Source organism: Molossus molossus, unplaced genomic scaffold (assembly GCF_014108415.1).
Source record: "Molossus molossus isolate mMolMol1 unplaced genomic scaffold, mMolMol1.p scaffold_m16_p_13, whole genome shotgun sequence".
NCBI lineage: Eukaryota > Metazoa > Chordata > Mammalia > Chiroptera > Molossidae > Molossus > Molossus molossus.
In genome coordinates this window covers 49,117,787-49,134,557 of record NW_023425348.1, presented here as the reverse complement: position 1 = coordinate 49,134,557, position 16,771 = coordinate 49,117,787, and the positions used below count along the sequence as shown (strand labels likewise).

The following is a 16,771-nucleotide window of genomic DNA, read 5'->3' as shown; positions in this document are numbered from 1 at the left end:
GTTCACAGTCCTCCACATGACCCAGGAAAATGTCTCTTCACAGCAATTCCCATCATGGGTTGGGGGCAAGGTCAGCAGTACATGGATGATTTATCAATACTGATAATATATTCAGCAGTGGGGTCTTCACAATAGATCCTAATATACTCCGCTCATGGTCAGGTTTGGGCAAGAACCTGGGTGGTGACAAAGATCTCAGTTTCACCAGACTTTAGTCAGGCTCCTCTGAACTTTCTTCTCATTGAGCCATGAGTTTTAGGCTTCTGATGTCCCTCTCTGCATTGTCCACTTTTAGCCAAAATCCTGTTGAATCAGATTAATGAAAATTTTCCACCCCTGTACTGAACACATTTAATACCTAATCACCCTGGTCTGTCTTCAGTAAAAATTCTTTTAGGTGAATTTAGCAAAGAATTACCTTACCTCTTAGTAATTTTTCATTCACCAACCTCTGACCCTGCTCCTTGGCTATAAACCTCGCCTTCTTCTTATTATATTCAGAGTTAAACCAACCCCCCCCCCCACACACACACACACTATTTACCTAGTCTGTGATACACTGTTAGGGTAGCCCTAGGAAACAAATTAATACAAAGTCATCCCAAATAAAAGGAGAAAGGAAGGAAGGTGGTCAGATGGTGCAGATGAACTCAGGTGCATGAGAAGAGCCCCAGGACAAGGAGCATAGAAGAATGGGTGAGGGGAGGAGAAGATTCGGGGGTGCAAGGGATACAGGGTGATGGGGGCTGAAGAGTTCTGAGGAGTGAAATATGGATAAGCAGCCTGACAAAATTGACATTTAGAGAACTTGTAGATGAGTGACCCATGGTTTGTGACATTAATGAATGAGATGGTGTCTGCTTCAGAGTCTAGGAAAACTCCCACTTGATGAGGAGGAACAGCCATGGGAAGAGTCAAGACCTTGGGATCAGAGGTGGAAGAGTCCTCAAAGGCACTGCACTCACATTCGTTCTGTAACCCCACCACTCAGCAGCCATTTGCAGGTCTGAATCTGGAATAAACATTTGATTTATGTTTGGGTTAAAAACAAACCCAGAATTGTTTTTTTTGTTTGTTTGTTTTGTTTTGTTTTGTTTACTATTGAGGTTACTTCTTTTATTGTATTACCCTAGGATCCAGGCAATCTTCCCAGAAAAATTAACTTCCCAGTAATATTTCCCCAAGGAGAAATTTTGGCTTCTGAGGACATCAAAAGCAGAAGAATTACATAGATATACATTCTTAAACATATAATGGTTCCCAACTGTCACTTTTCTCTGATCTACATAAAACGACAACATTTGAAAGAGCACTGAATGGATTCAGCATTAAGTTCACTATAGGAAAAATTACACAGTCAGTGAATTAAATAGGACGTGTGTGTCTTGTGACATTGTGAGGAGGGATATTGGGGATTGACTGGGAGGAACATGAGTTAATGGGTCCGTGATGAGTAGATCATTTAAGAACTGTTGTATGCATGCATGTTTGGGTGGGGCACATTAACTAAGATCGTGGGACTTAATAGTAACAACAACTTCTGAAGAGGGATCAGAACATGGTGATTCAAAGATCCCGTACGTTCTCACCCTAGTGGCATTAAACTTCTTTGACATAGGAAATGACAAAATTGTAATGATGTTGTTGGAAGCAAAGGAGGAATCATTAACACCTGTCTTTTCTCCTGAGTTAAGGACAGCGAGGGGGAATCCTGTGAGGCTGTCAACTGCTGAAAGAAAGGACACTGGGCCATTCCCACTTAGATATGATCCCATGTTCTGCACAGGGTAGCTCTCGCTCCTTTATTCCCATCTAGAAACAACATCCACTCTCCCATTTTGCTCTGACACTACAAGCGTTCCACACCCACACCCTTCCCCTGGCTCTCCTCACCATTAGTCGCAGTATCTTTTCAGATCAGGGGCTCCTAAATGTCTCCTTTGTTTACTCAAAAAGATTTTTGGCATTGCTTCTAGGAAGGTACTGATGGCACTTTTAACACATCATCAGTTTACTTTAGTTTTCCTATAATATATTGAACATCATAAATGAACTCACGACCCACATTAAATATAAATACTATAAAATTCTTAACCTTTGTTAAAGATGACCAATGGGCATTACAGCTGTTTAGGATCAATATAATTATCATTTATTCTTCTACTATGAAGGAATGTTTATTCTAAACATAAAAATGATGTTATGATTTTCCAATATTATCAGAATCAAGAGAAAACAGTGTGTGTGATAAATTTTATGTATCAAGTTAGCTAAACTACAGAACCTAGATATTTGGCCAAACTCTTGCCTCAATGTTGCTATAAAGGTATATTGTAGATGAGATTAATATTTAAAGCAGTACACTGAATAAAGCAGATTACCCTCCATAATATGAGTAGCCCTTGTCCAACTAATTAAATGCATTAAGAGGGAAAAAAAAGAACCTGTTAAAAGAAGAAATTCTGCCTCCAGAATTGGGCTTCAATATCATCTTTTCCCTGGACCTCCAGCTTGTCAACTGCCCTAAAGATTATGGACTTGTCACCCTTCACAATTGTGTGAATCAGATAGTTAAGATCTATCTATCTATCTATCTATCTATCTATCTATCTATCTATCTATCTACCTACCTACCTATCATCTATCTATCATCATCTGTCTATTCATCCATCTATCTACACATACATCCTATTCTGTTTCTGTGGAAAACCCTATTATAAGGTCTACAAATGGACCTGTATTGTCTTAATGACAAAGCAACACTAAAAAAAAATACCTTTCCCCTGGGAGATAGATGAGTTACCTAGAGATAGTCAGTAATGAGAGAAGACAACAGTAGACCAAACTGCACTTTTTTTTTTGGCTCTGAACTTGATTGAGGAAGAGTTGGAAATAAAAATGCAAAAAAGCATGGGAGTCCACACAGTCCTGAATGAACATCCATTGTAGGAAATATGCCCCTCCTATCTCATTAGAAGGAGAATGGGCTTTTTGGTCTTTGGAACTTTCAACTCACTGCAAATGTAAGGCTGACTTGGGCAACAAAACACTTACCTACACCATTGTCATGAAATCCCACAATTGAACTTCTGCCTCCTACTGTATCACTGTGAATAATAAGGTTTTAAACCTAAGCAAATAGAACTAATATTTAATTCTATTTTAATGAAGTAGAAGTACTCCAGAAAAAAAGAAAAAAACAAACAAACAAACATGATTAGGCAGTTAGAAACATTTATTTTACAATTAGCTAAAATGTAAAGAAAGCTGTCATTTTTCCATTATTATTTTATTTCTTAAAACAATGCAAGGGTAATAATGTTGAAAGTAAACTAATCTGTATTCTTAAATCATTTATTTCAGTCACAGTAAGAGGCAAACAAAAAAATAGACAGTATACTTGTTTAATCATTATATGCTAGAAATGACAGAAATTATTGAAAATATTCTGCTAATTTTCACAATAATACATCAAGTAAATTCCATTCTTTTTTAATAAATGAGAAACTGAATCCCATAAAATTTAGATTATTTGATTAAGGCTGATAAAGACTTCAGTAAAAACTACCCTACTGCCCCCAAAGGCACAAACCTATTTCATGAGATACTAACACAGCTTATATTTTCTGTAATTAGTAAAGAAAATGTTTATTAAGTTGAGACACATGTTTTATACTTTTATATTCTCACAATGCTCCTAAGTATAGTGTAGTTTTTATACCATGACTATTTTTTAAAAATAAAGTCAGCATTCAAGTATTTTATTAAAGGTTACACTGCATATTTGGAGACACTGGACTTGAAGTCAGACACCATGGATACAAATCTTCCCCTTCATAGATATTATTCATTATATACTCTCCTTCACTCCTTGATGCATAAAGAACATCATGGATAAACTGATATACCCCTGAGGACTCCTTCTATAGTGAATAGCTGCTATACAAGGTCTTGAATAATATACAAAAGTTGTTGAAAAACTGTCATGCTTCTCAGTGGCAGAGAAAATGATATTGTAAAAATTTGGTAGAGATGTCACCCCCACACTGGTATTATTATTATTTTCTTTATCCTCACCCAAGGACATTTTTTCCATTTTTTACTCAGATAGAGCGGGAAGGAGAGAGAGGAAGAGAGAGAAACATCGATGTGAAAGGGACACATCGAGTGGCCGCCACCCACACGACCCAACCAGGGCTGGGGACAAACTGCAGCCAAGGTACATGCCCTTAGTGGGAATCAAACCCGGGTCTCTGTGGACCGCAGGTTGACGCTCTAACCACTGAGCCAAAACAGCCAGGGCCACACTGGTATTTTTTTATGAGGCATTCATTGTTTTGCTTCTGATTATGGAAAGTGGTGAATAAAAATTATCTACTAATGCAAACAAGACATTAGGAAAAATACGACACAAGGCAACTTGTACACTCTACTGTTAAATGAAGGATGTCGAAATGGAAAAAATAAATAAAAAGGAAAGGCAGCCAAGCTCAGTGTGTAAGGTGCACACCAAGGCCAGAGGCACCACAAAAGAAGTAGATGAGGGTGTAAGAGATTTAAGAGCTTGGAGAGCACAGTGTCATGCAGCCAGTGCAGTGCAAAGGATTGAAAAACGGATACACTTCTTGAGAAAAGCAACATGAAGAGAATTTATAGATGAGATCCCCATAGTTTGTGACATTAAAAAATGAGACAGTGCCAGCATTATAGTCTAGGAAAACTCCAACACGACGGGGAGGAACAGTAAGAACAAGGGAGGAGAAGATGCCCCAGTAGTTGGACAAATCCAAAAAAGCCTTATATTCAGAGTTATTCTGTAACCCTATAACCCAGTAGCCAAGTCTAGGTTGATATCTAGAGTAATCTTGATGAAAACTGAAATAATTATGTTTTACACAACATACCCCCAAGATCCAGGCATGTTTGTCTGACACATCTACCTCCCAGTAATGTTTCCCTGATGTGATCACCGGTGAGCCCAAGACATCATAATCGGCCTCATGAACATTTGTATTCCAATGTAACACTCTCACTTCTCTCCGATCCTCAGAAATGGCAACGTCTGGATTATTCTTGGGAAGGTTCAGGGTAATGTAAACTGTAGAAAAATGACAGGGTTGGGTGAATAATTTGATGTACCTTCTTTATTTGTGGCATTATGGAGGAATCTTCAGACTAACATGACTGGGAACTGGAATTGAATTCTGTTCTTGGGGAGAGCTATAATACTGCAGAAATACAATGTGTTTGTGTGTATACTCAGAGAAAACATGGGACTTAAGACATGAGACCTAGTAGAAAATATGAAATTTTAAAAGAAAGTGACAAAAGGGTGGCTTCGTGATACTGTAATTTCTCCTTACCCCAGTAGCATCGCGCAGCTGTCAGTTCTGAAATGATAAAAATCCATAATATTAAATGTAAACAAAAGAGTCAGCACTAAAATCTATTTCCTCTCCAGATCCGGGGAAAGACTGGGGTCATTGTGAGGTGGTACACAGAAGGATGAGAGGTGAATAAGACAGGTGGCCACTCCCCATTGAATAGACCATATCAGCATTACAAGACATCCATCCTCCGTTTCCTCTACTCACACCCAGAAACTGAACCCTCCTCCCTCTTTAACTCTCAGCATCACAAGAATCTCACAGCCACCCACTTGCTCTGGCATTTCTCACCAGCAAATGCTTGCAGCATCTCTCTCAGATCAGGTGCTTGGAACACACTCCTTTGTTTCTCGTAGAGAGCCTCTGGCTTCTTCAGAATGAAGGTCTCACTCCTAGGGATGACAAAAATTAAACCCCACACACACCTCTAAATTTTTGTCTCTCCAAAACCACTGATTTCTATCTATTCACCCCACTGAGCACTTGAGCCCCATTCCATGGACCCCTGAGAAAGGGGAGCATAGACTTCTGACCTTAAAGCCAGAAGCAATATGCTCATGTCCTACTTTACAATATAGTCTGTATAATCGTAGGAAGACCTTCACCTCTCAGAAGCATAGTTTATTCCTCCCACATTATAACTAACCTCTAACTCTGTCTCCTAAAATCATACACAATTACACAAAATTAATTTTTTTAAAAAAAAGAAACTTTGTCTCCTTAAAATAAATTCATGTAAAGAAAAGTCACAGTAATGATATGAGGGATATTAGATAATAGTGAAGTTGCAGAGTCTGGCTCCTGGTGGTTTTAGAAATATTAAGTGTGGGAATATTGTCTGGGGAGGACCAATACCTTTAAAGTCTGCTCTGAGGTAGGGAGGCCCTCAGAATAACATCTGAGATTTCTGGTACTCTGGGAAAAATTGTAATGCTTGGAAAACAAGACATTATAAATACCATTCAATTAGTGCTCTGAATTTCATGTGTTTGAAAGCCCAATGCAGCCAAGTAGGTGTGTAAATTTAGACACAAGGGTGCTGCCCTTTCATTCTAGCTTCAGAAGTACACGATCAAGAGAGATCAAGTGTTTGCACCAGGGCCAAAATAGCCTTTGCAATTCAAATTTGTTTTTAGAAAATAAGGAAAACTGTATAGAAGGCCCTGGTCCCTTGTATTCCCAGGGGACAAATTTAACTATGAAAGAATCATCCCCAATTCTGGGTGCTCGGCAGGTAAAGAAGAACCAACCTACCCACAATAGATCAAGCAGCAATGGTATATGGAAATCTGAATTAGATACAGGCACACTGGGTGAATAAACTATAAAAAGGTACTGGGGTCTGATACTATAACACCTTATCCCTAATTGCTACTGACTCAAACTTTGCGACTTCTCCCCCCATGAATTCCCTATCATAGTAAGGCTTCATTTCACATAGTTGTAGAACACTCAAATCATGATATGTGAACAGAAATTTAAGATAAAACTATACCCAAATGTCCATGCCCTGAGCAATATTTTATTCTAATTAACTACCAGATAACTTAAATGGTGTTAAACATCTTTCACAGCCTGAAAGGAACATCTCTGGTCTCCCACACATACCTTTCCATGATGCCATTCACATCCTAGGGAGAAAAGAGAAAACTCAGGTCAAGAAGTAATAAGCTATCCTTACTTACAAAAATTCATCACATCCCACCACCCCCTGATGTGGTGGGAACCGAGATGGTCCCAACGTGAAAGCGAAAAAGTAAAGAACCAGATCAATCACTCCAGGAGACTCATGTGACATTGTCAGGTTCCTAAAATATAGAAACAACGTTGACCCTGGCAGAAGCACAACTTGAGCTTCCAGTACCTGGAGACGAGACATATTTGTGAGAAAAGCATGAGGCCTATGATGTTCCCCCATATTCAGGAAGCTTCTCAGGAGATGCTTTGAATAATGCATGGTTTGTTCATTTATTCAACATGAATGTAAAGTGATGTACTATTACTTGTCAAGCAGTATGCCTTAACTGGGAAAATCAGAGATGAGTAGTTATAGTGCTCCTCGGGGAGTTAACATGGCTTCTGCTGAGGGTACAAGAAACAAATGTATTAATGTTGGCATTTCTCAAGTCTCACCTCATTTTATACACTATTTATAATTGACCTCATGAACTCTCTAAATTCAGCACACGCATTGCAATTAATTTCAAAGTCTTTATATTTACTTAATCTTGTCTTTTAAATTCAGGTTAACATATTCCTTAGTAAAGACCCCAGAGGTACCAGTAACTAGAGATGTTTTATCTGTACCTTATTCTTTGCCAACCAAATTGTCTCCTCCATTTTACCCCCTGGTCCATGTTACCAATATCCACTATACCACTATCCTAAACACTACAATATTTACCTGCATTTCAGTCTCTACCAAGCCAGTTTAATTCACATCATTAACAGTTTTTAGTTGTCTGAACTTCTTTGAACAGATATGAATCAATATATTTGGTCTTTTTCTTAGACTTTTTCCATGATACCAAATCTAGGCCAACTACTGGGTCTACATATGCCAAAAAAAAAAAAAAATTGCATTGCTCTCTGTATTAAAGCTTTTTTGTTGTATATGATAAAAACAGCAACAACAACAATAACTAAAAATAGATTAATTACAGAATAGGAATTTGGGGGACAGTTGTAACTTCAATTAAAGTTACAACTTTTAAAATTGTGAAGCTCAAATACTGTCATCAGATTCTGGTCTATATTATTCTCCAAATTCTATTTATACTCTCTATATTGACTTCATCCTCAGTTCATGAATGAAATATGAATCTCTTCACATAAATTCCCCCAAATAGGAAACTTGTCTTCCCAGTTATATCAAATAATTCTGAGGCCTACATGGCCTTGGCCTGCATTGGCTCAAGAGCCCATATTAAAAGCATCACTGTATTGCTGTTAAAATAATAAAAAATGATGTTGAAGTAAGCTCTCCCAGGGACTAATGTGCCAGTAGGCATAATTTTTCTGTTGTTGAGCCCTTCCTCTACACAGCCTGAAGACACAGGCCAGAAACACATTTAATTCTCCATTAACCTGGCTAATACCACTCTTGTCTCACCCTAGTGATACTCTGAGAACCCACCCCATCCAGTTCAATCCTCTGGCCAAATCTATTTCAAAGCTTAAGCCACACAAGTGGCTGGCCTGCCAGTCCATGCTGCAGACTTTCCTAAAATCTCTCAAAGGTCTTCAGACCCCAAGCAAACAGTGGCTGACCTCATCATGCCCTTTACCTCTTGTTAAGTGGCTCCAGTCAGGCAGTAGTGGCAGCTAACCTTGGTTAAGAGCATATCCACTCCAAGGCACCTCCAAGCCTAGCACAGGCAACCAGAAACACCAGATCACTTTGTAGCTTCTACCAGGTGGCACTATACCAGACACAGAAAGTGGTTGACCTATACCAGACCCCTCCCAGAAGCCCCACAACTAACATGCATAGTGGCCAGCTTCAGACTCCATACCAGAGCACCACCCTATTATCACCACAAATGACACACCCAAAAGTTGACTCAACAGGAACTAGAGACCCACTAAGATAAATCTCTCTCCAAGGAGTCAGTCTTTGCACAATACCTTATTCACTATAGTAAATGCCATAGCTATCAGCCACTTTGACTGAGGGTCAGTCCCACCCACCGACATGCCAACAGTAATCAAGGCTCAACTACAACAGGAAAGCATGTACAATCCACACAAGGCACATGGCTCGGGTGAACATGGCAACTGCACCACTGGGCCCTAAAGGACCTTATTTACAGAAGGTCACTCTATTAAGACTAAAAGATGTGGCAAATATAACTAATACATAAAAATAAACAAAGCAGTCAAAATAAGGAGACAAAGAAACATGTCTCAAATGAAAGATCAGAAAAACACTTCAGAAAAATAACTAAACAAATGGAGGTAAGCAATATGCCAGATGTAGAATTCTAAACACTCTTTATAAAGATGTTCAATGAACTAAGGGGTTGTATAGATTTTCTCAGTGAGAACTTTCAAAGAGATAGAAAACATAAAAACAAAGATAGAAAGCACAAAAAAGACCATAAGAAATGAAGAATAAAAAGAGAGAAAGTTGAAAGCAGCAAGTTAAAGGCAGTTAGTAACCAAAAGGGGGCTCCCATAAGACTATCAGCTGATTTCTCAACCAAAACTTTTCAGGTCAGAGGGATTGGCATGCAATATTCAAAGTGATATAAAGTAAGGACTTACAACCTAGATTACTCTACCCAGCAAGGCAATCATTTAGAATTGAAGGAGACATAAAGAGCTTCCCAGATTAAAAAAATAAATAAAATAAAGCTGAAAGAGTTCATCACTACCAAACCAGTATTATAAGAAAAGTTAATATGACCAACATTATTGATCAGTTCAACCTAATTGGCATTTGTAGACCCATTCACTCACACATTCTTTTCAAATTCATATAAAAAATTTTGGACATACAATAGTTTAGGCCATAAAGAAAGTAACAATACATTTAAAAGATTGAAATAATAAAATATATGCTTTCTGATTAGAAAGGAATTATATTTATTATATACAGCAGAAGAAAAAGTAAAAAATCACCACATCTTTATAAATTAAACAACACAGTTTGAAATATTCCAAAGTTTATAACAACAAAATCATAAAAAAAAATTGAAAATAAGTTGAATCAAATCAAAATAACAAATAATCAGAAAATATGGAATATAGGTGAAACAATGCATTTATATCATTAAAAGCTATACTAGAAAAGATTGTGTCAAATCAATGGTCAAAATTCTCACTTTAAGAAATTAGGAAAAGAACAAAAAATTAACACAGTAATTATGCAAACACACACACACATTTCTGTATGTATGAGCATATATGAATACACACACAAAGGAAACTATATCAGGGAAAGCAGAAATCTATGATATAGAAAGGTTAAAAATAGATAAATCAATAAAACAATAAAGTTTATTCTTGGAAAACATCAATAAAATGAACCAAATATAGATAGACAAGAACAAAATAACAAAACAAAGCAAATCACCAAAATCAGGAGTAAAAAAGGATCATTACTGTAAGTACTGTAGAAATTAAAGAAATTATAATGACTAATTTCATGTTTTCAAATCTGAGAACTTAGAATGGACAAATTTCTACAAAGATATAAATCATCAAATACTGACTTGAAGAATGTAAAAACAACTAAGAAAAATTAATATAATAAAATATTTTAAAACTTTCCAAACACACACCCCATAGAAACCCAGAGTGAGATGGTTTCACTGGTGAATCTATTGAATAATTAAAGAATAAATAATACCAATCCTTCACAATTGTTTATTCAGAAAATTTAGAAAGAAAAAAAATTTCAACTCATTGTATAAATAAAACAAAACAACAACTAAAACCTCTTGGATCATGAAGAAGTATCTGAAAAAAAGTTCTAGGTTAGATCACAGATACAGGGGCCTACAGAATATAATTGGACACAATGGACCTTCTCTCCATTCACTTTTGCACTTTAATTGATACATTAATAATGAGATTTTCCCTAGCTATCCATACATTCAATTATTTCTATAATCTCTGAAATTGATACAGGAAAGGGTTACTGCAAGTCCAAAGGAACCTCAGAGTCACCACCAGAAATAGCACACCCACACAGCAGAGGAAACTTAGTCTTCCTTTTCCTCAAGTTCAGATGCCGGGGCTTATTCCCAAGTCTTACCTGCATCATCTCTACTGTTGATCCCTGCAACCGATACTCCAGATCTGACATGAAATCTCTCAACAACTGGCTGTGCTTGACCAGTTCACTCTCAGATTGAGCCAGGTCATTTAGAATATTTTCCTTCTTCTTCTCCAACTTTTCCATCTCCTTCAGCTCCTCAATGTCCAGGAATCCTCTTAGTTGTTTAAAAAAAATGTTGGATATGTTGGCTCTCATTTTCTATTTGATCCTTCAGGAATGAGAAAGAGAAGGTCACAGGCATCAGGCAGAGACTGGGAGCCAGAAAAAGAAGTATTTGATATGGAAGTTCTCACAGGGAAGGGAGATGGCAGCAGGAGAGAAATTCTTGAGGAGGCTGATTTTTCTTATTATTTCCTCTTCATCACATTCCAAAATAATGCTCTTATGTCTGCACTATTGAGGCCAACCCTGAACCAAAATGAGAGACCTGGGTGAAGCTTAGCTTTCACACAGCTTGCTCAGGACAGTCATGCATTACTCCTGACCCCCATAACCCCACCTTCTGCCTAATGGTCAGCTCCAGAAACAGAGCCATGAGCCACTGGCAACTGTCATACCCTGGAAAAGTGCAAGGCTCAAAATAATGAAAGAAATGAACACAGAATTTACTAGTCATCCTCACCAGTCTCTCTGAGAAGAAGTAACCTACAAAGACCTGTGTTAATTTGTGACATGTTTATTTTCAGCCCTTCCCCTATTTGGGAAAAGATAAGGAATGGCTAATTAATGAAACTGGACTTATGGACTGTCAGGACAAAAAAAAGGCAAGGAACTCCTTGTGACAAACATGCAAGGTCTTGCCCAGATTCTTGTCCAACTTCCTCAGGAATAGTTTCAACCTACCTCACAGGAAATTCTCTCTTCTTTGAGGTCAGCTTCCCACTTTTCAGCATTCCCCTTATTTTCCCTCAGCTTTTCCAGAGCTCTCTGGAGCTTCTCCTGTGAGAGAGGAATCACACCAGCGTCAAGCTATGGATTGTCCTCATCAGAAGGGAGAATAAAATGGGGGTAAAAATGAGGCTGATCCCTAAAGAGACTAGAGTTTACAGAAACTGTGAAATAACAATTATAATCTTTGATTTGAAGGAAACCTGATGTGGTGATAACATTCAGATGATAGAAGTCACCATTCCCATGTCAAGAGAAGACTTATTCTCTTTGCCCCAGAAGAAAACACTTGATCCTATAATAAGGAAAGAAATTAGGTTCTGATCCACCCAGATGCCTAGTTAAGCTTCCTGTCCAAAGGGACAATGACAGCATTTCATGGGCACCAAAACTCCACCTATTAGCACAGGGTATAAAAATATCTACTTATGGTTGAGAGGAGTCTGCTCATCATTTGTGTGGAATGCACAGAAATGTCCTTCAGGCTTTGGAAGGTGATCATCAGAAGAAACATGATCATAAGCCTCAGGGTTATGGTAGCAGGATAATTAGAGTCAAAAATAAAGTTTGGATTTCCCATCAAGTACATTTTTCTGCCCTGTCTTTCCTGCATCCTGGTCTGTTACCTTATACTCCTGGGCAACCTCCTCCATGAGGAATGTGTGGTGACCACGGTGCTCTTGAGACCGCTCGCAAAGCCAGCAAATGATCTTCCCATCCTCCTTACAGAACAGCAGAAGTCTCTCTCCATGGCGCACACAGAGATTTCTCTTTTGCTCCTCTTCTGGGATCAACCTGACCTCCCTAAGCATCTCCACTATGTTGGCCACATGCCGATTTAGCCGCAGGTTCCCAGGCTGGTAATTTAGCCTGCACACTGGGCAGTGGCTCTCTCCTTCCTGGCCCATCATGGACTCCTTGTTGTTGGCAGTGATGCAGGCTTGGCAGAAGCTGTGCCCACAGTCCAGGCTCAGGGGTTCTTTCAGAAGCTCCAGGCAGATGGGGCAGGACACCTCTTCCTTTATGTTCACCAGAATTCCTGAAGCCATTGCAGCTGCTCCCCTGTTCCTACCTGTTCTGATCTGAGGCTCCTCTTGCTCACCAACCTACCTGATGGGAAAGGTTAAAAAGAGGCAGAGTAAGAACCGCGATAATAAATATTGTTAACTGTGTAGAAATCAAGGATGGGGCCAGAAAAAATATAGATGGACAAAAAGGAAAAAGTAGAAAGATAAGGAAAAGAGTATGGTGACCTGGTAAAAAGGACTTTTCAAAACAATTTTCAATATTTTAAGTTAATATGTCTTGAAATTTTTCATTTTTATCTCTGTAATCGTTGTTATTGTCCTTTACTTTTACTGAACAAAATGATGACCTGAGGCCTTTTCTACCAAAACAAGACATTTGTGTTACCCAACAATTCTCCTGCATCTTCTTCCCTATGTCAAACACATCCTCAATGATAAAAGCACTAAACCACTGATGGGTCTGGGCTTTTATACATGCTCTTCTCTCAGCAGGCAATGCTGTCCCTGGTATCAGTAGAATCCACTCTCATCTTTCACTTCACTCTCTCCTTACATGTTCTTTATCAGAAAGACCTGCTCTGACTTGCTTATTTATAGTGTAACCATTCCGATGATTTGCTATATGTTTGAAATGATTTCTCTTATTATTATGACATAATATGTGACAATGTGTTTGCGAACGTGACAAGAGAAAACCCTTTATCAGATGTATACATAAAGTTAGTGAGTGACTTACAAAGATCATTTTCTTCAGTATACACAGTTGCAATGAACATAATATACTCACAGTCACCTTTTAGTTGTCTGTTCCTACTTTACTGAGTTAATCAGAGACAAAACAGGTAACTTAGGAGGTTCTGGGGAGTCTTGTGTTGATAAACGGTAAATTTCACGTTTGCCTGGAAATATGCCAAGGACATTGATGGGACCCTAAATCTGCGTGTGTATGTTAATGATGGGGAGAGTGATAGCATAAATATACTCATAGGATCACACAAGTCACATATCTGAAAATATAGAAATACAAATAAAAAAATAGAGATCTTGCAAAAGATCTCAAAATATTAGGCAGAATTATTCAACTAAATTTTAATCACTGTTAATTACATGCTAACAATTAAGCTAATACCCATAAACACAAAAATGCATCTAAACAGAATTTAAATCACTATGACTATGACATTCACATGAAAAGTAATAGTAAATTAAATCATCAGCTATATATATATATACATATATATGTGTGTGTATATATATATATATATACACACACACACACACACACACACACACACACACGGATGTGAAAAACACTACTAGAGAGATGTGCATGCAGTTAGGAAATCAAACAACGGATACAGATAAAGGATTGTCCAGCAATTCCAACTTGAAAACATAAGAGTTGAACTGAAAGCTGAAGAAGATAAAGTAAATATGGCATATGGGACAGACAAAAAATTGTTACAGCTAGAGGAAATTACTTGTTCATGAAAGATGCATGCCCTTGTCTGAGATAAAAAATGCCAGTGTGGCCCTGGCCGGTTTGGCTCAGCAGTTAGAGCGTCGGCCTGCGGTCCGGAGAGACCCGGGTTCGATTCCTGCTAAGGGCACGTACTTCGGTTGCAGTTTGTCCCCGGCCCTGGTTGGTCGTGCGGGTGGCAGCCACTCGATGTGTCCCTTCACGTCCGTCGATGTTTCTCTCTCTCTCTCTCTTCCTCTCTCTCCCTCCCACTCTATCTGTACAAAAAATGGAAAAATATCCTCGGATGAGGATAAAAAAAAAAAAAAAAAAATGCCAGTGTGGCTGGTGTGAGAAAACTGCCAGGCTTTTGGTATCACACACGCCTGCAGTGACCATGACACATGGCACTTCCTCAGTTATGTAACATTTAGGGACACTTTTTCAAGAGTAAAACACATTGTCAGTGTTGGGCTGTGGAATGTTAGATGGATCCAGTGTGGAATGAAGAGGATGAGTAGGATGAGTGCACAGTTGCCCAGGGGAGAGATGATGATAGCTTTTAGGACAGGAGATGAAGCAAATAGAAGATGTTGTGAGTGAGGCGCAGAATGAGGTAAGAGGAAAGGACTGGCAGTTCTATTAGACACCTGAGAACAACAATTCAATAGGCCTGAGCTCTTTCCACCTATAAAGGTAATATTGGTTTACTCTTCTAATAAGTTGGCCTTTTGTAAAATTAAGATACATAGGAATAAACTTAACCAAAGAAGTAAAGGACCTATTTGCAGAAAACTAAAGGACGTTGAAAAAAGAAATAGAGGAAGATATAAAAAATGGAAGCACATACCTTGTTCATGGATTGGAAGAATTAACATCATTAAAATGTCCATACTACCCAAAGCAATGTATAGATTCAATGCAATCCCTATCAAAATACCAATGACATATTTCACAGAACTAGAAAAAATACTTCAAAAGTTCATATGGAATCAAAAAAGACTCCAAATAGCCACAGCAATCTGGAAAATGAAGGACAAAGTAGGTGAGATCTGAATACTGGATGTCAGCTTATATTACAAAGTTACTGTAATCAAAACAGCCTGGCACTGGGCACAAGAACAGGCATAGAGACCAGTGGAACAGAACAGAGAAATTGGAAATTGACCTAAGACATTATGCTCAATTAATATATTTTTTATTATTAATTAATTTATTTTTGTTACAGATGTTTCTCCTTTTTCCCCCAGACACCCTCTTCCCTAACCCACCCCCCAACCCTGCCCCGCAAACATTGTTGACTATGTCCATTGGTTACATATGCATATAAGTTCTTTGGTTTATCTCATTCTTTCTTCCCACCCCACACCATCAGCTTTTTTGTTCATTATATGTGACAAATAAGTGATATCATGTGGTATTTGTCTTTCTCTGACTGGCTTATTTCACTTAGCATAATACTCTCCAGTTCCCTTCATTTCATCTCAAATGATACAAGATCTCTCTTTCTTACAGCGGCATAGTGTTCCATTGTATATATGTACCACAGCTTTTTTTTTTTTTAATTAATTTTTTTTTGTTACAGATGTTTCTTTTTTTTTTTTATCCTCACTTGAGGACATTTTTTTCATTTTTTGTTCAGATAGAGTGGGAGGGAGAGAGAGAGAGAGAGAGAGAGAGAGAGAGAGAAACATCGATGTGAAAGGGACACATCGAGTGGCTGCCACCCACACGACCCAACCAGGGCTGGAGACAAACTGCAACCAAGGTACGTGCCCTTAGCGGGAACTGAACCCAGTTCTCTCTGGACCGCAGGCCGACACTCTAACCACTGAACCAAACTGGCCAGGGCTAGATGTTTCTTACTTTTCCCCTACTGACACCCTCCTCCCCTTCCCCCCATCCCAACCCCAGCTTTGTTGTCTATGTTCATTGGTCATGCATACATGCATGTAAGTTCTGTAGTTTATCTCTTCACCCACAATCTTTCTCCTCTGAGGCTTGTCAGTCTGTACCCCACCTCCATGTCTCTGGGTTAATTTTGTTCAGCAGTTTTTTTGGTTCATTATATTCCATAAATAAGTGAGATCATGTGATATTTGTCTTTCTCTGCTTGGCTTGTTTCGATTAGCATAATACTCTCCAGGTCCTTCCATGCCATCTCAAAGAATAAGAGATCTTTCTTTCTTACAGCTCCATAGTATTGCATTGTGTACACATACCA

At 38.4% G+C, this 16,771-nt stretch overlaps 2 protein-coding genes and 1 pseudogene across 2 annotated transcripts in view; all 3 read right to left on the bottom strand.

Moving 5' to 3' along the window:
* Positions 1 to 585: 585 nt before the first annotated feature.
* On the bottom strand, positions 586 to 3,816 carry LOC118628587 (annotated as a pseudogene).
* A 413-nt stretch (positions 3,817 to 4,229) lies between these two features.
* The window catches only part of LOC118628343 (tripartite motif-containing protein 5-like), a 30,577-nt gene continuing 18,035 nt past the window's right edge, over positions 4,230 to 16,771 (bottom strand). Inside the window, 8 exon segments of the mRNA XM_036259232.1 lie at positions 4,230 to 5,098; positions 5,364 to 5,390; positions 5,679 to 5,779; positions 6,996 to 7,018; positions 11,149 to 11,343; positions 11,345 to 11,380; positions 12,016 to 12,111; positions 12,687 to 13,166. Of these exon segments, the coding sequence (XP_036115125.1) occupies positions 4,557 to 5,098; positions 5,364 to 5,390; positions 5,679 to 5,779; positions 6,996 to 7,018; positions 11,149 to 11,343; positions 11,345 to 11,380; positions 12,016 to 12,111; positions 12,687 to 13,166 (1,500 nt within the window). The 3' untranslated portion in view covers positions 4,230 to 4,556.
* The window catches only part of LOC118628341 (tripartite motif-containing protein 5-like), a 131,603-nt gene continuing 127,911 nt past the window's right edge, over positions 13,080 to 16,771 (bottom strand). Inside the window, exon 10 of the mRNA XM_036259231.1 lies at positions 13,080 to 13,165. Within this exon, the coding sequence (XP_036115124.1) occupies positions 13,159 to 13,165 (7 nt within the window). The 3' untranslated portion in view covers positions 13,080 to 13,158. The remainder of the gene's footprint in view (positions 13,166 to 16,771) is intronic.